This window comes from Aythya marila (genome assembly GCF_965140915.1).
Source record: "Aythya marila genome assembly, chromosome: 3".
NCBI classification, from domain to species: Eukaryota; Metazoa; Chordata; class Aves; order Anseriformes; family Anatidae; genus Aythya; species Aythya marila.
Window position 1 is genome coordinate 43,960,124 of NC_139044.1, and position 24,524 is coordinate 43,984,647.

The window sequence follows — 24,524 nt, forward strand, 5'->3', positions numbered from 1 at the left end:
GACATTCAGTTGTGATACATATCAAAATTACTCTGATTTTAATTGTTCATTTCCTTAAAAGCACAGCTATTAGAAGAGATGATGATAGCTGCCACAATGTAATAAATTATTCTGGGATGTAAACAGACTCTGCCACTTTTTCTACTGAATTACTGCATCTAAAAAGATTTATAGGGCAAGAAATGTATCAAAAAGACAGTATCAGAAAGAAGTTTAACAGTAGTTCTGTTGGGAGAGAATTTTCTGAAATACAGTGGGAAAATTGTTTTCACAGCCCTGTTGTGTGTGTTTTGTGTAGTAGATTGTCAGTATGAAAGCAGTCTCTAGAAAAGATCCGAGTTGAAGTCATTCTCATCACAATGAATGTTTCAGTGCTTAGCTACATTTATGTTCCATCTGTATCTGCTTGTCTTTAGTTTTCTCTGACTCAGTATGTCTTGGTACACAATGTGACTGATTCAGAAAAGTGCTGCATCCAGCCTAACCTCTAGTTCATCACTAAGAAGCATTTCTTGAAAGGTGGGCGGCAAGAGATTGATTGCTTCGTAGGTTGAGAAGTGCGATTAGTTAAAATCAGGTAAGAGCTGAAGTGTTGATTTAGGAACAGTGTGGAAGAGCATAAATTACTAGAATACCTATGTTTCACAAACATGGGATTTATCTTCAAAAAGACAATGAAAAGTTATAACATCTATTTAAAAAGAGGAATTAGGACATAGAGACTTAGCTAAAAATGAATGTTCTTCTCCCCAAATTCAAATAAAACTCAGAACCTGGAATGGAAAATTTATTTTTATTGCATAAGTTTGGCAAAGTTTTGTAAGCCACTGAATTATGATGGAAAAATTTCAGCTTCACTAACCATCTCTCTGTGATACATTCTTTTCATTTAAAACATGAAGCCATGTTTCTTTTTGGCTCAGAACCTGTTGGAAAACATTATGCCTGTGATTCAGAGGATTTGTACTCCTGACTCTTGCTGCTATTCCCTTCACTTTTTTCTTGTGCCTACTTCCATGAAAAAGAGGGAGGAGAGTAGCTTAAAGGAGAAAAGAAAGGTGGCAGTAAGGCAATTCGGGGTCAGAAGGAACAGAGATGATGGGGAGTAGTAGGAAGTATAGTCCAGTCTGATGCATGTTCTCTGTCAAAGACTGGTCTTACTGTTAGCAGAAGAACTGGTGCAGCTGTTCCAACATATTTCAATCGAAGAGTAATTAGCTTGTGAAGGGAAGTAATCACTCACAATATGAACATTAAAAATTTCATAAATCTATTTTACTAGCTCCCCATGCATTAGGTGAACAGAGTCCAGAGGAATTACACTGATGCCAAACAACTGTATTTTAAAGTTGATTTTATTCTCTACAGTATTTTCCTCATTCATTTCTATTCTTTTTAAAATCTTATATCTAAGAGTTCTGTAGTGTATTAAGCAACATGACATGTGTCTTGTTTTTGCTGTCCCCACAGTTCCAAAGGGCACAGACATATGTACAATAGTGATGGGGAATAGAATTTGAATCTATAATGACACAAACACCCCAAAAATGTCATAGCATTACTGGGTATTGTGATACTATTGAACCATTTTGACAAGAGGTCCACAGGATTTTGGAGAGGCATTTGGTAAGGACGATCTCTTCTTTTTCTCACAAATACCCTCTTTCATCAGACATTTACATGCAGAGGAGCATCCTGTTCAGGAAATGGAAGTATTGCTTGATCTTTTCTCCTTCAGCATAGTCCTTTCCTTTCTGGATTATTCCTGGATTTTGGACTTCTTACCCCAGTAGCATCTCATCTCTCGCTCATTTTCTAAATATTTCCCATTAATTATGTAGACATGATAGCACTGACACTGTGGTGGTAAAGTACAACCTGACTGCAATCTATACACTTCATCTTTGCTGGAGTAGAAAAAGTCCTTGCTAGCACTTTCTCTGTTTTTTGGAAGTAAGAAAGTCCTGTGAGAAGTCTGTACCATACAGCCAGGTAGCACACAATGTGACACAGCTTGGTATGAAGTAGGGAGCACAACATTACATTTACTGAGGTAACAAACACAGCAGCACACAGAGATGTCACATCTAATAAATGTTAATATAATTTGAGTCTTAGTATAGTATAATCAGAGAGAAAAATGGAGAGTCAGTATGGAAGGAGGAGAATGGATGGATGTGATCTTGCAGCCTATAAAGCAAGGGAAATTTTGGAGGCTACTGTGATGTTAAAAACATTTCTGAAACCTTCTCTTTTTAAGTCAAATTACTTGGCAATATTGTAATCTGCTTGTAGTGTGAAGTAAATAACCAAACCTATGGCTTAGCATTTTTAAGTCAATAAAGAGGAATCTTGTGATAAACTGGAGGTATTTATAAACATAAGTTGTGTTTCTGAATGGAAAACTTCACAACAGCAAGAACTTGAGTAGTTCTGTGTACAGACTGAATTTACTACTGATATATTGTGTTGTACTCTTCATCATGTCTATTGTATATCCTTTTTCTTTTTTTGGGGGGAGTGGGGAGGGGTTGGGGTGCGTGTTATTACAGCACTTTAATCTCTTATTGTATTTGAGTTCCCTTTGTCTATCTGTTCCCTTGTGAACTGATCACATTCCAGGTGGTATAGGTCATAGTAGCTGTGGTATGGCCATACATTTTAAAACAAAAATTGCTGCTTGTATATTACTATCAGTCAAATACTTATTCTGACCAGTTTCCTGACATGCATAAAAGGTAGGCAGGAGGGTCTTACTGTTTGAGACAGAGTTTCCAATTAACAAACTTCGTGACTTTTTTTTTTTTTTGTATCCTTTAGGGAAGGACACAATGATTTTTACACATTACTGGGTTTTCTGATGCTTTCTCCAGTTAATATGGCAATATTCATATAGAATGTTACAAAAGATCCAGAGGTTAAAAATGGATACTTATTTTTCTATCCATTTTTAGGTGCTTGACTGAAGCCAGTAGGTGGTTTTAAGTCCATATCCTGGACTGAATTCAGAATTTGTGAGGTATATAAACAGGATACAATTAAGTAGATTTACAGTTGGACTCTTGGATTGCCTCTCAGTGAATATAGTCATGAATGGAATAGTTGACACTGAGTACTATGCAATGTTTCTTTGGTACTGGCTTGGACTAGAGAATCGTTTGAGTCAGCTGATGAGATTTGTTTTCTGAGTGAAGCATTAAGTGATTCTCAGGAGCGGCCTATGTCCATGATTCTTTTCATGAATTGGAAGATTTGTCAGTTGAGTCCACAAGATTTGAGGACATGTATCTTGTAGTAGTTTGCAACTGAGTTGCCCTGGGTCTGAATGATTGCATTCCTCTTGGGATAGCAACAAAAAATTTTAAAAGCAGGTGTGCGTAAGGGAGCAATAGAAGGGCAAGGGAGTAATAGGTTGTTGTAACAGTATGTGTGCACAGTTTGCTTTAGGTTATATTAAGCTGTCCTCCAAATTCCATGTTCATAGGCTGGATATTTAATAAATGCAGCAGATATTAAATATGTGCAAAGGAACATTTTAGCTTTTTATTGCAACTGTGAAGTTTGGATTACCAACTTTCTGTTGTTTTATACCAGAAAAATATAGTATAAAGCATGTGACTTCGTGCAAACATGTGACTTTCACTACAGCTTAGTGGGGGACCTATACAACCATTTCTGTTTCAAAACTTTTTTTTTTTTTTTAATGAAAGATAACACTAATTTAAATGCACAATTCAGCTGTTTTCATAGTATCGACATGTCTATGACTTTCATTGGATTTTGGATTTTTTTCTTAATACAATTCTGCATTGGTATGATTCCATTTTTTGAGGTTGTACCAATAAGAGCATAATTGTTTTGATACTAAATTGAATTTACTCCTTGGAAAGCACTTTTTACTCTTTCCTTTGAGAAGAGAAGACAGGTAGCAACATTTTTTTTTCCTCACTGATACCTGTGTTGCTCATAATAGTGATTGATTTGTTATTGAATTCTATGCTGTTCAATTTGAAACATCAGCCTTGTGTAGAAACTGAAGGATTCTATTTCATGTAGCCACAGACCTGAGAGTTTCCAAATTTAGAAATGAAGGTTTTAGATTTCTACATATTTCTATCTAAAAAGGGTTTAAATTATGAAGAACACCCTTAAAATACATTTTGGGATATACTCAATATTTAATTGTTCAAGGGGAAAAGATTACATTACTCCTTCTAAATATATATATATATATATGTATATATACACACACACACACACACACATACTGTTTGGGTTAATTTAATTAACCATTTGTTAAATTATCTTGAGCTATAGAAATCCCTTCTAAATGTTGATGTGGTTTATACCTGTTTAACTATTTTGAAAGCATTTCTAACTTCTCTGCAGATTGAATATTTTCTCCTCTTGGAATATCATTTAATGCTTTGAGAATGTTTCATAGCTTTTTAAAGTGAAAATATTACTTTTTTTTTTGTTTTGTTTTTAAGGCTTATATATATGAGATGCATTCAAGTACCTTTTTACATAAATTGGGGGGACACAGAGAATGTGTCGTCAATGTGGGTTTCAGTCCTTCATCTCCACAGGTAAGACTTTTTTTTTCTTCACTTTGTAATTATAACATGTAAAACCTTCACTGTAAGCTTGCTCACCTGTGTGCTTCACATTTGTCTGAAGATAATTTGGGAAAGTAACACTTCTCTATAATCAATGGAACTAATGGAATCTATTTTTTTTTTTTTTTTTTGGATTTTTTTTCACAAGTCATCTTCCCGTTGGTATTCGTGGACCTACCCAAGCTTCCCTGTAATATTCTCAACACCATATAATCCAACCTCTTTCATTATGACACTTCCAATATTGACATATGTCCTCATGTCCCCTCTCTTCTGCAGTTGTTCTCTGCCCAGTCATCAGTGTTTCTCATCACTCTTTGGTATCCTCCTCAAAATGCGTCTTATAGGTACTCCTTATAAGTACTTTTTGAATCTTTAAGAATTAGCCAAACACAAAAATAGTTAGTTTATGATTCTTGATATGTTGATTTTTGATATTTAAATATTGTTAAGGGACATTTTTTAAGATTTCAAAAGTCTTTTTTTTTGTTTTTGTTCTTCTTTTTCCAATTATATATATTGCTTGGAGACCTGAAAGTAAAATCTGACCATACCCCTCAGGTATAATCTGCACTAGAGCTCAGGACTCCTGGCTATTTCTGTTCCTAGACCTTTACAGACTGGGGAGGGACCTTTTTGCAATTTACCTCTTCCTTGTCTATTTCCCATTGCTTCAGCTTTAAAGAAGAAATAATCATGCTTCCTTTCCTGAGATTACTTTGATGTTATTATAATAACCTCTTCTGAGTTTGTAACTCAGAAGAGGTTATTATAATCTGTCATCCATATAATATAGTAATGATATGAAAAGTAAACAAAGCTAAAGAAATAACCAAGGGTTTTTTATACACACACACGCCTCTACTTTTTGCTTATTCAGAATATAGAAGCTTTATTTGCTGATATGTAAGACCTGTGGTCTATACAATTCTATAATACACACCATCTTTCACACACAGAGAGAATTTCTACTTAGAGATGGATTTATACTGGGAAATATAACTTTGTTTTTCACTGTTCTTATATTTACATGTCAATTTACTGTGTCAATGGACTGTGTAAGGTTATGTTAAACTGTTCATCTATTTTCAACTGTAGAGTGATTATGGTGTCCACTCTAAACTTGTGTGGGATGCTGCAGCAATAAATGCTCTCACTCACTACTTACAAAGAAGAGTTCTGCCATGGAATGTGTTATAAACTTATACTCATAGGGGAAAAAATAAATCTATCTCAAATTACCTGAGTAGATTGCTCCTAATCCTGAGAATTTAATAAAGAAATACACTGGGACAGGGAATTAGCAAGGGACTTGGGCCTACCCTAATTACTCAAAGGCCTGAAAATTTTACAAATCAATGTTATTTTAAATGTGCTGTATTGGAATAAACAGTCGAACAGCTTTATGACAATATTTTGAAATGCTGTTATTGTTGTGTTTTGTGCCTTTCAGATATAAATAAAGAATATTCCAAAGAAATTTAGCATTAGGCATTGACAGTTTTTATTTTTTACTGATCAGTAATACTACAATGTGTTAGCAGCATTATATTTCAGTGTTATGTCTTAATTTTAGTACACCAATATATACATAGAAGTCTGTTATCTAAGCTGTAGAAACCAAGGCTTCCCAACAGCAAGTTTATCCCATCAAGTCTTTGCATGATATTTTGATTCCCATAGACTTACCTTCTTTATTTTTATTTATTAGAACTGTAGTGAAACTTTCTACTTTCAATGTTTCTTCTTACTTTAAAGAGTCAACAGTGGTAACTCTCTCTCTGTATATGACCCTGGATTGCACAGTATCTCCTCTTTACTTCACTATTTCCTCAACAAGAGCCACTACTGTTCAAAAATATTTATGGAATGAGTTTAATTTCTTTACATCTAAGAGTATTTTTTTAAAATTTACTTATCTCATTTTTCCATATATAAAAAAAAGTATATTTCTGTGATTTTAGAATTTCTAGAAGTTTTATTCCTTTTGCATAAGTTGTTTGAACACAGAAAATGTGTTATTGCTATTCTGTGGTGAAAACTATGTATTTCTAGTCTTTGGATTCAGCATTACAAGTACTGCATTCAGTTTGGGCCTCTGTATACAAGAAGGACACTGATACCCTGGAATGTGCCTAGAGAAGAGCTGCAAAGCCGGTGAAGGGCCTGGAACACAAGTCCTGTGAGGAGTGGCTAAGGGAACTTGGGTTGTTTATTCTGTAGAAGAGGGTGCTCAGGCAAGATCTTATTGCTCTCTACAAATACCTGAAAGGAAAGTGTGGGGAGCTGAGGGTCAGCCTCTTCTCCCAGATAACCAGCAACAGTAGTGAAGTTCTTATATATTGAAGGGGAGAGCTGACTTCCTGTAGTCTTCCAACATCATCTTCTTGTGGTCCAGCTATTGGCATGCACTTTGGTTGAAAAATTATAATCAGAGTCCAACTGATGAAGTCTAGTGGCTTAGTTGCAATGCTATAACTCAAGACTTTGAAGTAACCAAGTTCAGACAAATCAGTTGATAAGAGGGGCAGAATGAGCAAAAGGTATAAAGAAAGTGCTGCCTATGGATGGTATAACTGAGTGTGCCTCTGGACAACAGGCCTTCCATAATGAACTTCATAAAAAATCACACAGTTAATTTGGTATTGTGGCTAAAAGCTAGAAGTTCAAGGACCAAAACCCATTTTCATGAAGAGCTCTTCCTTGAGAAATGAGAGCTGTGGATTTCAACTATGTTACAATTTTCCCCATAGTTATGGTTCTGGGGGAAGATTTGGAAACTGATGTTATCAGGAATACCTTACCAAAAAGCAAGAAATAGGCAGAAACTGCTGTTTTGAAAGATTACGGCTAAAATGTAAGGTTGGATAACTAAGTTCTTCTCCATAAAGTAGTCTGAAAAGCTTTCTAAGTATTTCTGGGGGGAGTTGTATAACAAAAAACAACAACAAACATCAAACAAACCAACCAATCCCCTTACCCCATACCCCCTCCCCCCCCCCCCCCCCCAAATTATATATATCTATATGTATATACACACACACCTAAGTTTTCCAGTAAAGGAGTTGGCATGAAGTTATATTCAGAGGTGCTAGGAGAAGGCTGCAGAAGGAGCTCAAAATGCAATGAGAATCTTTTAGAGTGGGAAAAAAGTGAGCCACATGTGAATCAGAAAATAATCCCATGCTTTGAAAGAAAGACTTTGTATGAGGCAGCCAGAGTCTCCAACACTGGAAGATTTTTATACCTACTGCTACCACTAGTTAGGGATTTAACATCGACACTGTTTTTGTTTCATCCAATGTTTGAATGAATACAGTTAAGAATTAGATTGTGTTCTGGATAACCTCTGCACAAAGCCCCATTGCATTCAGAGTGAAACACTGGCAGGGGAAAGATTAAAGGGTGAAAAAAGGGAAGTGGCTGATGAGTGAAATTCAAACATTCTGGCTGATCTTTCTGCTGTGGAAAGATCCAGCCAAATGTGAGGTGTATTGGCAGCACTCCAGTTCAGTGGTTCCTTGCCCAGCACCTGTCCATGAGGCAGTTTGTTCCAACCATTATTATAAGTCTCACTTGCATAAATGTTCTTCCAGAAATGAGAGAGAGAAAACCTGGATGGGTAGTGATTTTTTGGTGATTTATAGTGATTTTATTATTATTATTTACTGATGGGCATTTTTCCTTTCATCAGATTGTATTTTGGAGTTATTTATCAAATGGTTGCCATGAAAGCCAGAGAAGAAGAGTCAGATAGCATTGATTTTCTTATTTTAATTTTCAAGACAACTTCTCAATTTTAGCCTCTCAGTCTTCTTTCCCTATTTCATTAATTTTTCAAAACTTATATAGGGAAAAGTATTTAGCTAACCACAAATATTAATTGAATTTCAATCTGTTTTAAGGAATATATGTTAAGGGATATTTTAATTTTTCATTATAAAAACTGCAACTATTAACTCCAATACACTTGTGTGAATCTAAGTTAAAATAGGATGGGAATCTTATCATCCAAATGGGGAAGGAATAAATCATCTCTTTATGAAATAGTTTTGAAGCAGAATAAAAGCAAATGGGGACACTATTGCCATCTGCTGGTTTTCTTGGTGGCTTTTGTATAGTGTTGGTTTCATCTTTATACAAGCTGGGTGTATGCTGTCACATATTACTTCTCTTATTTCTAGTTGCTTTCAAAAATAAAAATAAAAAAGGAGTTCCAAACTGTGAGCCAATGTAGGGTGCTGGAATTCATTATTTCAGGATTGAATGATAACTGATATCAGTTTGCATTGCTACAGCTCCACTGATGTTCTGAGGGGTGGCTTTGAGAGACAGCGAAAAGACACACACACATACAAATAGGCATGCCTCTTGTGAAGGCATGACAATTTAAAATTGTCATTTAGAAAGCATTAATATCTTTTGACTTCCACATAATTTCAAATGGAAAATAGAAATTGCTTGCTCATAATGTGAATGAAACAGTTCACAAGTTGTTTTATCAGGAAAATATATAATGTACATGTGTGTACATTATGTTACTCTTTTTTTTTTTTTTTATTGCATTAATTTGTCTGATTGTATGTTCAGTGAGTACAGCTGTATTTCAAATAGCATTAGTTTCAGGCATACTGTTATATCATGGCAAGTTTAGGTCACAAAATAATGGACAGTGTGTGAATTACTTTGCAGATGGAGAATTTTAAATAAATGATAGAGATCTGGAAATTTCTTCCACAGATAGATTTCTACCTGTGGATTTCACTGAAAATTTCATACTGATTTTCTGCTCACCTGGTTGAAGGGAGACATACATAGTGCTCCTAGAAAGTAGGTTTGCTTGTGGATCTTTCAGACAGGCACTAAAACAACCACTTGAGTCAGAATTGGCTACAGGTAGTTTTGGATGTGTCTGGGAATATGAGTTATTGTCTTTTACTAGTTACTAACAAAGTATACTTTTCCTGGTGGTAGCATCTGGAGATTTCACATTAGAACAAATGGTATAAAAATGCTATTCTTTTGCGATTTTGGTTCACTATTGATGGTTCACTTCATCATATATTTTTCCACAATAGAGGTAGCTTTTTTAGTGATATGGAAAATTCTTTTTCAGACTTTAATTTGCTGAGTTTTGGCTTTAGTATCAAATCAGTCTTGTGTCATCCCTATGTAGGCCAAATTTTTTCCAGTATGATATTCTTCCTTAAGACTCAGGACTATCTTGTCAGAGATTAAATCATGTAGATATAAAACTTGTGACCAGTTTGACCTCTAATATGACTTTTCTGAAGTCAGAAAAACTCTTTCACGTGGTTCTTTTGATCCTAGTCACAAATATATCAAAAATAGTAGATGTAAATAGAATCTACTATTTTAGCTTTTATTTCTCCTTCAGTTTTCTGTCTGAGAGGAATAAGCAGCCAGCTGTCAGTTTTTCTGATCTTCCATTCCTGGAGTGACCTTTGTACTCATGAAAGAAGTAGAAGCAGAAGATGGAAAGTAAGCTCACTTGGACCTATAGGGGGAAGCTGTAGTCATATCAGAAAACTCCAGAGGAGTGTATCTGGGAGTGTGAGTGCTCTCCTAATGAGAAAGCAGCAAGGAAGAGTGGTTTGAAAAGTGGTGAGAACATTTGTTTGCATGGCAGAAAGTTCACTTAAGTTAAAATCTGGCAGCTCGGTAGCAGATAATGAACAGAGGACCCCTTGTGTTATATGAGATGATAAAATGTTACAAATCTATAAAGGGTAGCAACGGTTTCCTGAAGCCTCAGAAAGCTAGATACTGAGACTATGGATGTAAGGATATTTGTGGAAAAGGACACCTGGTAAAAATCTGAAGACTGAATGTTTTCTTTTGGGTTTTAATTAACTCCAGAACAAATACACTTTTGCAAGTGGGTTGCTTTTCATCTCAGAAGAAACAGTTTCCTAGACTTTTAGGAATTTTTTTGGCCTGAGCTGAACTGAGTATGCCTCTGCTATGCCTGTTAAACAATTACAGTTGATATGCCTATAAAATGATATTCTGTAAACGCACTACTGTCCTGCTTAAAAATTATTGTTAAAGGAGAAAAGAAGACACTTATTTTTTTGACCTGGAGGGTGGTACTACTAAATTGTTAATTATTCCAGAATATAACAAATTACCAAAACTAATTGTTCTAGTATCTTTTCTACTTTAGAGGCCTTCAAGCATCTTCTGTGATGTACACAGCTATCTTAAGTGATTTTTCTTAAGAGCAAGCTATTTTGCTATCTTAAAATTTTTACTTTTATGCCAGTGTATATGTTAAACAAAACATATTTGCAACTGCATGCTTAAGCTAGCATATCTTATTTCACGTTTTTGATGAACTGGGTCTGTACATCCAGTCAGTCAACTCTTCCTTGCATGTCTTAACAACAAGTCTTCAACACTTTACTTACTATTCTGCAGCGCTGTCCTTTCTATATACTACTTTAAGATGCTGACGAAGAGGTTTCAGTTGTTTGTTTTCCTTATGAGCAGTAGGTTGCAGTAATGCAGGCTTTGTATGAGGACTGTCTTTGCCAACAATTGTACTACAGTTTGTGTCTGGTGAGAAGTTATTTTCTTGATTCTCATCCAAATAAAGAAGATACCTGCATTAAAAAGGAAAAAAAGCCTGATGCTGACCTTGTACTCTCTGCAGTTGAATTTATTCTTTCCTTGTCTTCTCTTTGTACTGTTAGCCAAACCTGTGTACTCTCATTTCTGTGACTAGTCTCTGTGACTTGAATGGCAGTTTGAGGTGGTTGTGTTCTTAAATTTAATGAGCACATCAGTTTAATTTTTCTATCCAATTTACTGAAACACCAGTCTGACTGAATTTTATTTCACTGTAAAACATTTATTATCATAGTATTATTTCTAAAATAGATTGGGATAGCAGAACTAAGACAACTTTTCCTAACTCTCATCAGCTAAAAGATGCTTAGGTGTGATCCACTTGTAAATGGTACAAATTTGTGTAAAGCAGCCAAAGGTAGATGCATGTATCTTTGCATATTCTTATGAGACTAAGACTACAAGACTTAGGAGGAAAAGTTGGACTGGGCCAAAAATAAGGATAAAAAGAACTCTGTGAAATGCAACAGCTCCTTGAAGGCTGTTGAAGAAATGTGGCAGGGAGCGAGAACTTTGGTGGTGTTTTGTTTTGTTTTGCTTGGGTTATGTTTGTTTGTTTTTATGTAAGAGTGCTTTTTGTTTAAAAAAAAAAAAAGTCATTGACTGATGTAGCTGTGTAGCTTACATCTTCAGAAACAAGCAAATAACTTGTTAATAATAGTCCAGTCTATTAGAAACTCTTCAAATTTAGAGAGCTGCATAATCTGTCAACTTGCAAAGGTTACATGGATTTAGAAATTCAGTCAAAGCACAAAATTACAGCTTGTCTTTTATCCTAAATATAGGATCCTATTCTAAGTGGCTTGGGGGAAAGGAGGGGCTTCAGCTTTACCACCTGTGGGAATTCTCAAAGGGGGCCTGATTTCCTTAGAGTGCCTAGTTTGGTTCCTACCTTTAAGTTACTGTTTACATTTACAAATCTTGGTCTTTGCTTTTGTAAGGTCTGCTTTAATTGGGGAGGAAGCTTCTGGTTGTACCACAATTGTACTATGAGGGCACTTGAGTCTGTGGAGAATCTAAAAGAGTGACACAGCAGGTAGTCCTACTGAGTTTATTCCAGTCTTTGGTATCTCATAACCAGAGTTTCTCACTTTGCACGTTTGTCTCTGCATATAGCAGGAATAATGTTTCTTTTGCAGCTTTTAATAAGCAGTAATGCTTTGTGTCACTTAGTATGAGAGTTGTTGTTTAGCAGGAAAGTTTGCTTATACTTAAAAAATTATTGTAAGCACATATGACAACACTGAAGAAGGATGTGGATTTTTTTTTTTTTAAAGGAAAATCTTCTGAGAGCTAGTAAGGACAATATAATTCAGTTTAACCATGGGATACTCCAGCCATTCTAAGTATGTTGCCAGCAAACCACAGCTGTACAGCATATGATTTTAGATAAATATGCTTGCACTGGTAAGCTTCTCAATTTATAGCACATATGTCATAAAATCTTTACTGTAGTTCTTACAAGTGTAGATATTTTATTGAATGGCATTAATAGCCTGAATGATACTTAAGTGATGGTACTAAAAAATTGGTTATTCAGCTGTTTGACTTGAGTTCTATTTACCAAGAATGTAGACGGGGAGAGCTGGGGTCACTTGTGGACTGGAAGGAGATAGGATTGGCTGGGAGCAGGAAGGAAAGGCACCAACTGTAGTCATAGGAATACTCTGGAGAAAAGACAGCTTCTTGGAGATCATCAGATAGAAAATGAGGGCGAAGGGGGAAAGGTGGAGACTAACTGTAAGAATTGGAGGCAACTGACCTACATATGTATGGAAGGAAGTGATGATATTGGAGAGATGAAGAGAGTGCCTAGAAGGAGGGAGTGAAAGCCCTACGGAGAGAGGTCAGAGAATAGCTGCAAAGTTAGCAATAATAGTTTCTACACTTTAAGTTATGCCTTCTTTCTGAAAAAAAAAAAAAATAATAGCAAAAGTGAGATGCCCAAAGCCTGGTTTTCATAGTTGCTGAGAACCCCCAGTTGATCTTAACAGATCTGAAAATCAGTTTGCTCAATGCCTCAAAAAAACTATCCTTCAAATGACACAAAGTGAAGCGACCAGATAAAGTAACCTCTCTTGTTCCCCTCACACACCACACAACTGTCTTGCAGGACCCAATAATATAACACTGAAAAGGATAAACTAATGAACATCTACTTTTCACACTTCACAAAGGGGCATTTAGAAAAATATTTTGTGCAGCGGAAATCTTGTGCTTCAAATACAGTCTTAGCTTAAGTGAGGAAGCTTTGGCAAACAGGAAGAAGTAAAGGACTAATCATTAGGAATTTGTTCAATTGTGTTCCTTTCATAGAAGTACAAATTAGGATTTAATTGTTTTATATAGTCCTCTAGGAAGTTGTCTTTCAAATATCTCATTTCTTTATCTTGCTCTCTGAGTGTCATCATCAAGCATTTCTCTTAACAAAGACCATTCAGAGAATGCAGTCCAATGCTTGCTGATACTAGAAATTATTTTTTGGGGGGAGATCAGTTCTACAGTTCCTGGTCTTTCATGTAGAACAGGTACAAAGTGTTTTGCCCCACCTTGATTAAAATCCACACGTTTGCATTACAAGCAGATTCCAGCTTCTTACATGGTCTTCAAGAAACGTGGGACCAAACGTATTGGCAATTATGATATAAATGTATAGAGGATGTATAAGAAATCAGAACTCAGCTGTTAAAAGTACAATTAGATGAAACACAAGCAAAATGAAGTGTCAAATATAATGCATTCCAAATGATCTTTTGGAAAAGGGAATGCTAAATCTTAGCTAACAGATTAAATATGAAAAGGAAAACAGACACAACTTCTGTCTCAAATTAAAATAGCAACATAAAATGATTCCAGCTGTCCGGTGGAGTATGATATAGCCACACCAAACATTTTGGCCTAGCTCCTGGCTTTATCTGAACTGTGTACAGCACAATTTGGGGAAGGAGGGAAGCAGAAATTCTTTAAAGCTGCCTTTTGTGCTTCTTTTCTTACAAACTTCCACTCTACTGCATAAAGAACAGCAGGCTCAGAACTGTCCAGTTCTTCACCCTCTAACAAGCATTTTGCATGAGCTGATTTGGCAGATGGGGGCTTCTGTTTTGCCGTCTTTCTTTCAGGACTGTAGCATGTGTTGGAGTAGGCAGGAAAGAATAAATCCTGATAAGAACATCTTGTAACTGTTATGCTGTAGAAATATTCAAGAGCTGGGATCACCATTGTTCCTAGCTGCTGCATTTCTGAAGAGTGGTATTTGAGATGTCTAACAACCATGGTTATTCATGTGTTAAAATGATTGTATTATAATCTGAGGAGATCGTAAATAAATTATGAAAAAACATAGATGAACCATATCATGCTAGCTGAAACATCCTGTAACATTTTTTTTTAACCAGTCTTAAGCAGTATCCCATCCCTCAAGCTGCTGACTCATGTAAGAACCTTTCTTGAAACAAGTAGGTCACTTTCCCACTGCCATACTACAAGCCCATGTGTGGGACTTTTTCAAACATTTATGTCCTTCATTTCTGCTCTCCTGCTTAGAACACCTGGAGAGAGTCACATAGACTTCTGACATTACCTGGTCAGAAAATCCTGACAAAAAAGACAGTGAAGAAGAGAATACATGTATGCTATGCACTGAAGAGAAGTTAGGTTTGGAGAAAGGCAAATTATAAAGATGTAGCTCATCTTTGAATGTTACCTCAGTAAGTGTGTTACTCTTTCACCTGAATGCAAGTGAGCCACTTCTTAGATCAGATATTCTGAAGAAGGATCATCAGAGGATGATGGCAGAAACATGAAACTCTAGCATATTTGTTCTCCCTGACTTTGGTTATTTTATTTCTGTTTTCCAAGAGAAGCTAGTTCAATGCCTGGAAACAGGGAAAGAGTGACAGAAAAAGAAATGTGATGTGATATAACCTCCAGTTATAAGAGAATAACCTGAAACAAAATATGCTTTTAAGATTTTTTTTTTCTAAGGCTGATCAATTTTAATGTAGAAAATGTTTTAGTGTATGTCATTTATCTTATTTTAATGTTTTCATTTTGCCTTGTCAAATGCTGTAATAAAACAGAAAACATTTCTGCTTGTATGACATCTAACACGGAATAGTCTAAGATGTGAATTTAAAGTAAAAATAGCCATTATAGCCAACTGAGGCTAATTTTTACTACAGCTGCTTATCAGTGATTAATGTTTTCCTGCAGTTTCCTAGAGTTCCTACTCCTTGTTTATTAGTTGCCTTTTGTCATGTTACAAACCATTTAATTAACAGAAGGAAAAAAACACTAACACTAGAATTTGTGTCTGAAAAAGTATAGGAGGTAAAGTTGGCCAGAATTTTACATTCCTATATCCTTCCCCTTACAATGTTCATGCAAAGGTAGGAAAACTAGACCCTGTGTCAATTACTCTGACTGTGACAGAAAAGCCAGTATATCAGGTGAAAGCCAATACATATGGAAAATGCCAAGGAGATGGTCTACCAGGCCACTTGCTCTGCTACACTGCTGCTTTCCTGAAGAAAATCTCAGAAGGATCATGCAACCAAGAGAATAGTGAATTATAATTGTTATTTTTTCACACACAAAAATATGGTTGAAGTTAATGGAAATTAATACAGCATATCAATGTATGTAAACATGCATTATTTTAATAGATTATCTTAGAAGATTTTTTTTTTAACATATCTTCAATTAACTCATATATTTAATTGAAAAAAAAAAACAAACGTTAAAGATCACAAATAAAAGTACTTCAGTGATGCTTCATTTACTTTAAAGTTAGTATAATCACATTTCGGGGACGAGTCTTTAGCACGTTGTTTGGAAAACACCAGGTTCATGTAACAGAAACACTGAAAGGAAGGTATCCAGATGATGCTTTAGGAAAAAAAAAAAGATATAGAAGCAAAGAAATACATTAGGTGTTAATGTCAGAAAACATTCATTGATTCATTCATTCGTTCCGGAAGAACAAAAAGAGATTGAAACAGTAGAAAGGAAAAGTATTGCTTGAAGTTTAAATAAACATTAACACTTGAAAAAATGCTACCATTGAAAAAAATGTTAGTCTGATTTTTGTGTGAATGTTTTAACTAGTTTTTAAAAATAAAAAACAACAACAACAAAAAAAAAGCAACAACAACACAAACTAGAGACCAACTATTTTAATGTAGTGGAAATATAAAATATAAAATATAAATCTTTAATCTACAAGTAGCAAGGACAGATAATAAAAGAAGACGATAAATATTCTGAATAAGAACAGATGCAACAGACATGTCACAAGATTAAATAGGCAGCATTACTAGAGTCTGGGGAAAAATTGAACACAATTTTCACTTATATTCTATTTTAGAAAAGTGATACGCATGGTTAGGGAAGAAAAAAATGTCTAAAAACTGCCTTTGAGCCAGTCATTGATCTAGAACAAGATCTTGGGGTTCCATAGTTGCATGTAAACATCAGTTTAATGTTCAGTAGCAGTGAGTAAAACAATGTCGAGTTATGAGGAAAGAAACAGAAAGCAGAACAGACATCTTCATGTCATTGTATACATACATGACAGTCTATGTGCAAGTTGGTTCTGCCAATCTCAAAAAAAAGATATAATAAAATTGGAAATGATTCAGAAAAGACTCACAAAGTTGCTCAGAGACATGGAATGACTTTGACAGAGGAAGTAACGGATTAGAATAAAGATTCTTCAGCCTGGAAAAGAAGCAATTCTGAGATGTTATATGAGATGTCTAAATAAGTCATGCGGAAATTTCATAGCCTGCAGAAGATGGGTGAGAAATAGTTGTTCATTTTTCAATAGTGAATTAATGGACATCAGATGAAGGTGCCATAGCTTGAAAACAAATTAAACAAGGATTTTCCCTAAAAATAGTTAATTTTTGGAATATTTGATATGGGATACTGTACATGCTCAAAATTTATATTGCTTTAAAGGAAGACTGGACATATTCATAGGCAAGAAATCCATTAAAGGTAAATCAGAATACATAGAAATCATATTTAACGTGAAATGTGTTTGGGTTTCAAGTTCTACGGTCAGAACATTAGGGATGATGTACTTAGTCTCTTCTTATAACTTGCTATTCTTAAAAGTTAATCTCTTACATTCTTATTTCCTGAGCATCCACTTTGGGTCACTATCAGAGGCAGGATATTGGGCTGGTCTAACCTCGTACAGTCATTCTCATAAATTTTCTCACGTATTTTCCACAGCCCAAAGGCGGAGTTACCTCTACATTTGAATTTGCTAACTCTGCCTTTATTTTACATGTATACTTTAAATAAGTATTTTGCTGGTGACCTGAATAAAGTTATATCAGATCTTTGATTATGTCATAAAAAAACAACAACTGAAACTTCATATTTGTGGCTATGATCTCATTGAAAAATTTCTATATGTTTAGCCAATGCATGTAGCTGATATTGTTATTATAGTTAATGTAATGCCTGAGCTTTTTTATACAAAAGTGACATAGTCTCTCTTTTGTCCTGTTTTCTCCGTTTCTTCCTTCTTCTGTAACCTCTCTATGAATAAGGCTGTGCTCCACTCTTCCAAAAATGGTAACTCTTGTTTTTCACCATTAACTTTCTTCAGCATCTGTTGGAGCAAAGGTACAATGACCTTTATTATGATGCTGGTAACAAACAAAGCCATTTAATTTCACAGTTGACATTATTTATTTTATAAAAATCCCCTCACACACACCTTTTTTTACCCCCTTAAACCTGAACAGATGGGTAACATGGACTGCATCTAACTAATCCCTTTTAGAACGTGTCTTATCTATGGTACAGTAATACTCTTAATTCCACACATCAGGCTTTTATACTTCCTTTTTTTTTAGTGCTCAGGTTGATTCAGGTTTCATCCCATTATTGATGTCACTGTGAATGCTATCAGTAATGGCAATAGCAGAAAATTTAGGGAATAAAGAACTCTATACATTATGATTTTGATCACCCTTTTTTACAACTTTATTGTTAGGACTAGCTGCCCTACTTGTAACAGCAGAAACACAAACAACTGAAGTACTATCACCATTTTAAGAGATTTTACAGTTTTCCAGGTGAAATCTTCAGGGAAAACAAAACAAAACACAACAAAACAAACAAACAAACAAACAAACAAAAAACACCACCCTGAAATAGTGATTCTTGTGATCTTAAAAAGTGTGATTTGAAACTTAGCTGTTCATATATTGAAATTTTAAATTATTGCTCTCCTCTTATTTTTGGAAGCAGAAGTCGTGGAGTCTTTGTTTGTTTGTGGGTGCATGTGAGTGTACTTTAAATGACACTGAAACTCCCTTTTGATAAGATTTCAGTCTGCATTTTTTCACACTGACAGAAAATAACTCCTTGTAAGTTTCATATATTTTTGGAGAAAAATCACTAGATTTCATCATTTTTAAAGTAGACTAGCATCACCACAACTAGATGATCTATACAATTTATCTTTAGATTCTACTAAATTTTATATTCAATACATATTTACACATAAAAATCATTGGGAAAGCTTCTTATTTTTGCTCAGAAAAAATCCTAGAACTATACAGAGATGATGCTGAGTTTATGATATATTTAGTACTAAACAAAAAGCAGTATTTTTTTTTCTGTTATTTCAATGCACTTATTACAAGTGCTTTCACCATTTTCTGAAAAAATAAACAAAACCTGACGTTGCTTTCATTACTTGTTTAGTGAAGTCCAAGGTTCCTATTAGGCTAGGTGCCCGATAGGTGTTATCTCGGTGAGCCTTATAACTTAAAAGGCGATAATGTTTTTCCATATTTTCTTATGTATATGCCTGTTACTTCAGTTCTTTCAAAAGCCTCACAATTTTCAGGTCATGCCATATGCAGAGACCTCAGGAAAAGGCAAGGATATCTAAATTTTAGTGTATCCAAAAAGGGATAAAGCAATCATGGTTTTAAATCTCAATTAGAGCTGTGTACATTCAGCAGTAATAGATTAAATTTTTCCTTGCTTTGAAGAAACAAATTTATTTTTTCCTTGCCTACAATTAAGAAAACTCACCCATGGTCTCACAGTATGCACCTGAAACTTGTGACCATAAATTCAACAGCATTTTTTAGGATAGACCTTGTGCTGCAATTACATTATATGAGGTTTCCTGAGTCTCAGAACAAGTCTGTAAAGTATGTCTTTTGCAGGCTTAAACCACATGGATGATCTAAGGAAGCTCTTCTCTATCTTCCATTATATCATTCTGTTTTCTCTCACTCTTTTTTTTTTTTTTTGTTGTTGTTCTCCTTATAAACATATTAATATATAATATAATAATATATAATAAAATAATATATATGTATTATTAAATTTCCCAGAGATATCTTAGAAGTTTCTTAGGAGATTCTTAGAAGTTTCTTATCTCAGAAACTTCGTGGGGAAAGTGAGAATATCCTAGTAGATCCACTGCCAATTTGAAAATGTGTCTCACTAGCAAAATATTAAAAGTAAAATTATTCTTAAACTGATAGTGTACTACCCAGGATGAGAATTGTTACCATGTATCAACTACAGTTTAAAAGTTTTGAAAGCTGATTTTTTACACCACTATTTCCCCTGGTTCTGTAAGGTCTGGCACACTTCAGGCAATTAAAAATTATGTAGAGTGTGAATACTTTTATTATGGGCAAAGGGATTTTGGTACAGATACTGATCATATGTAGACAGCTTGAGTTCATTAGTCTTTACTAGCTCTCTCTCTGCAGTAGCCCTGCAATGTCTGCAGAAAACTCTGTGTTGCTATACATTAGCTTATTGGTTTATTGTTTGCCTAGAGATAACTAACTAGCTCCCCAAAACCTAGTCTCTGAAAAGTGCAGTGCAAAGACATCTGACTGGCCCTGCACGTGGAGAGCTAGCTCTTGTCTCTGGGAGTTTATTAGTGCAAGCCTTGTGCATTTACATTCTCTCTCCTTACCATTTTCATGAACCCTCCTCAACTACCTGCTTGCCAAACAAAATATCTAGTCTACTGCATTTTGTGCAGTCTGTTTTAAAGCTTTCCGGGTGCCAGTTAAAATTTCAGCTTTGCTTGTTTCCATCCCAAAGCCACCAGTCAGTCTATGCGGGTTTAGAATAGCTAACACTGTAATGTAATGTGCAGCCATGAAGAATGACATTATGTCTGTTATACTTACAATTTCAGGGTTGAAATGTTATGGTGATGGATACAGTATAGGAGCCTTTGTAGAACAGAATAATTAGAATTTAATTGCCTGAACTGAATGTGGATGGAACACTGGGGGTGAGAAGAGTGCAGTAGTGAAAAGCAACATCTGATTCCAATTGCTAGATTTTAGCTAACTTTCCTAAGTTAAAGTATTTTTTGTAAATGTATAATGTCAAATATAAGAAATAATAAAAGGGAAAACAGAAATTACAGATATATAATTCTAAGAAAAGTTATATAGTGAGATTTCAGTTCATATGATTTTATGGAGAGTATGGCATGAAGTTTACTATTTCATGTATACATATTTGAGCTAGAATTTCATACGAGTAGAAGATACAGAACTAGCAGATGAATCTTGAGAACATCCAAAAGATTATACTATAAACCAGATGTCACACCATGTCTGGAAACATTTAATTGTATCTAAAGCACATCATATTTTGTCCTGTGATTCTAACTAGAATTTGCATTCTTTCCATTTTATTTTCAAGGCTGATTTAATATGAAATATGAATTAATGCTGTATTTGATACAAAATTAAGAAATATATATTTTGTGTTTGCTTAAGGAGGAGTCCAAAAGCCTAGAGGAATATATTAGTGATAACAATAGATGCATATAAATGTGTACCATTTATCATTTAATTACTGTCAAGTAATAATAACAACAAAACAGTGTTTTGAAAAAAATCGTTTTCTCATTGGGCTGTTTTAGCAGAACAGCTGAAAGACTTAGCTGTTAGGACTTATCTTAAGGTTAAAAAAGTATTAAATAAGGGACAACCAAGCTGTGATTCCTTACAAAATTTCTAAGGATTTCCAAAATTCCTTCTCTTCCTTGAAGAATACTGTATTTTGATTGTGAAGTATGGACATAGACTACCACTTTGTTTTTCTTGTAGCTATACATTACCTAAATGTTTTGAATAGATTCCAGCTATTGTTTGAAATGTTGGCATCTGCTTTGAAATGAAACTTTTGAGGTTCTCCCATCAATAAAGTATCTATGCAGTTATATTATGATACTTAGTGAGAGAAGTGTTTTTTGCTTCTAAGTGCGTTCTCTTTCCAAATTTCAGATTTACTCTATATTTGGAGTTTGGAACAAATCATCTCTATGAATGACTCAACTTCAAAATGTTTTGTTTGCACTGCAGAATATGATACATTCCCCATTGGGAAGTAGCTAATCTGGCACATTTAACTGGTTTTCCCACTGAGTTACCAAGAGTTATGCAAGCATCACTATCCCATGACTTGAACAGCTCCTGTTACTTTTACTTTAGATACTGCAACAGAGTGTTTAAAAACATCTTGTAAATAATAAGGCCTTCAGGAAAGTTAGCTGCATTATTTCAAGATTCCTGTAATACAAAGCTCTGTATGGAACATACAAGATTCCACTTTCTTTAAGATATATGCCTTTATTGTTTTTAAAAAGACTATCCTTTTCTCTCAAAAATCTTTGAGAATGCAGTATGTCATTTAAGACCATGGTTTGGCTTTTGAATATGCTACAATCTGCAAAATATTTTCCCAAGGAAAAGGTGGATTACCCAACAATAAAATGAACTTTCATTCTGTGGGTAAACAGAGATGGGGAGGAATAATTCGGAAACAAAATATGTTTTCAGTACCAGGCCATATTGTCCAGGCGAATATACACATTATAAATCTGTCAGCCGCAAAAGATGAGTATTATCTGGAGGAAAATAAAACCTTAAAAAAAAAAAAAAAAAAAAAAAGACAGGAAAAAAAGAAGCAATACTAAATTAACAAAGTTCATTGTCATCTAAGTCATTCAGATGGAATAATGAGGATTTGCATTATGGAACTTGAGGGTGTGTGAGAGTGACAGGAATACTTCTTCTAGATAGGTTATTTTAAAAGGCAAATCTCTATTAACCTTTTACAAAAAAATGTGAAGATTATATACTCAATAAAGACTGCCCAATGCAAGGGAGTTTTATACAGCAAAATGAGCTATATTGTCTCCTTTTTGCATGCAAGGAGAACTAATATAACTGCATTGACTAGGTTCAAAAAGGAAATGCAAACAGAAAAGACAATGAGAGAGTATAGAGGAATAAGAGGCTGGTCTCTGGTTCTCCAGGATCAAGTAAAAGAAAACAACTGTTAATCCATTTGTTTAATTACATACTTTAGACTTCTACTAGGAAATAGAGAGGTTTTTCTTTATCCCTTTGCACTGTATGGGAAATTGTGAAGAGGCAAGAGATTTTTATTTGTTTCATTAAATACTTTTTTAAATAAACTATATGATACCAGGTCTGGAATACATTTGACTGATATCACTACAGCTGGCCATCCTGTCAGGGTGATTACAGCTGAAGTGAAAACCATTGTAGTTTTTAACCTCCTACTTCTGTAAACATTTCCTGTTCCACTGAGTTATTTTTGGAGTTTTAATGTGCAGTGATTCCAAAGAAGCAGTGCCAATGAGTAAGGTGTAAAAAGCAGTATTGAAAATCACTTACTTTAGCTTAGAATATTATATAGTAGGTGGCAAAGTGCCTTTCAATGTATCTATGTACACATTTTTTCTGACATTATTTCATTTATCTAACTTTAGTTCTTTTCTGACAGATGGGCACAAATTATGGCCTCAGAGTTCAAAATTAGAACAAATGACAGGGTCCACCAGAGTTCTGTTCAAGATCCAGAATGAAGGCTTCCTAAGAGCTAAGCTTAATCAAAATTAAGTTACAGATCATTAGTGGACAGCATTCAAACCATATCCACTGTGCATCCTCTTGTTTCATTTTCGTTTCTGCTATGCTTCTAAATTATGGATTTCAAGCTTTAAAATTGGAATGACTTAAAAGTCAAAATGAATATTGCAACAGTTAAAACCAAGAGAACATCAAAGTGTCTGAGATTTATACAGTACATGGTAAGGACAATATTTGGCAGCAAATGGAATTTTGGAATGTAAATAGAGACTAGGCCATACAACAGTATTCATGACAGAGATGTTCACAAGGCAATAGTGGCACTTCATTAATATTGTAGTCTGGAAATCTAAGTAGATTGCAAGAACATGTAACCCATATGAATGTATCAGAGGTTTTTGTACTTTTCCAGGATTTCCCACACAAGAGTGTGTGAAGTGTCCGCTACGTATGTTGGCTTATGGACTAAATATTAGGGTCTTAAAACACTCAAGTAATGTAGGTTTGTGAGAATTTATGGATCTATTTTGAAGATGGGATTGGAACCTACTCAAGTCACTTATTCTGCTTTCATTTATATCATTTATTCATTGTTTGAGCTTTTAGTCCTTTAGCTCAACTCATGGAGACACTTAACTGTTTTTGTTGAATGGCCTGAGTTGCATTCCTCATGCAAACCCACAATGGGTGGTCATAATAAGCTGACAGTCAGGGAAGGTCCATCAATAACAAATAGCTCTTAAGTAGCATGTATCATGGGTGGTCCAAGAGCTTCATGTGAGGGACAATTTCAGGAAGACACTATGGCTAGAATGGGAGTAGTCCCATATTTTTAAAGATATATTCTCAAATTCTGCTAAGTGTGGCTAACCTTGTGACAGCCACCCCACTGGGAAGGAAAAAGACATTATAGAAAATGAGGATTCTGCATACATAATGCCTCCATGCAAAATGGCCTCATAGGTCACAGTCTCATTTTAAAGTGTATTTTCATTAGGTGTCTTCTTATGTTCCACTCCAGCTGCTCATTGACATAGAGGGCAATACCCCTTCCTCATCTTCCCTGCCGGTCCTTCCTAAAGAGGATGTATCCTTCCATTCCAACAATCTAGTCATGGGAGCCATCCCACCACGTCTCTGTGATGCCAGTGGAATCACAGCTGTGCAGGCATGTGCACATCTCTAACTCTTGTTTACTCCCCATGCTTACATACACTAGCATTGAAACATTCAAGTTGGGCCCCTGATGAAGCTGACTTACTTATTGAAATGGCTGAAATCCATTTGTGCTCCTCTTCAGTGCTCTCCTGCTGACCTGTGACCCTTCTCCAGGCTC

At 35.0% G+C, this 24,524-nt stretch overlaps 1 protein-coding gene across 1 annotated transcript in view; it reads left to right on the top strand.

Moving 5' to 3' along the window:
• Window positions 1-24,524, top strand: part of WDR27 (WD repeat domain 27) — a gene marked incomplete at both ends in the record, with an annotated part of 119,934 nt that overhangs the window by 64,386 nt on the left and 31,024 nt on the right. Inside the window, one exon of the mRNA XM_082756162.1 lies at window positions 4,491-4,589. Within this exon, the coding sequence (XP_082612288.1) occupies window positions 4,491-4,589 (99 nt within the window). The remainder of the gene's footprint in view (window positions 1-4,490; window positions 4,590-24,524) is intronic.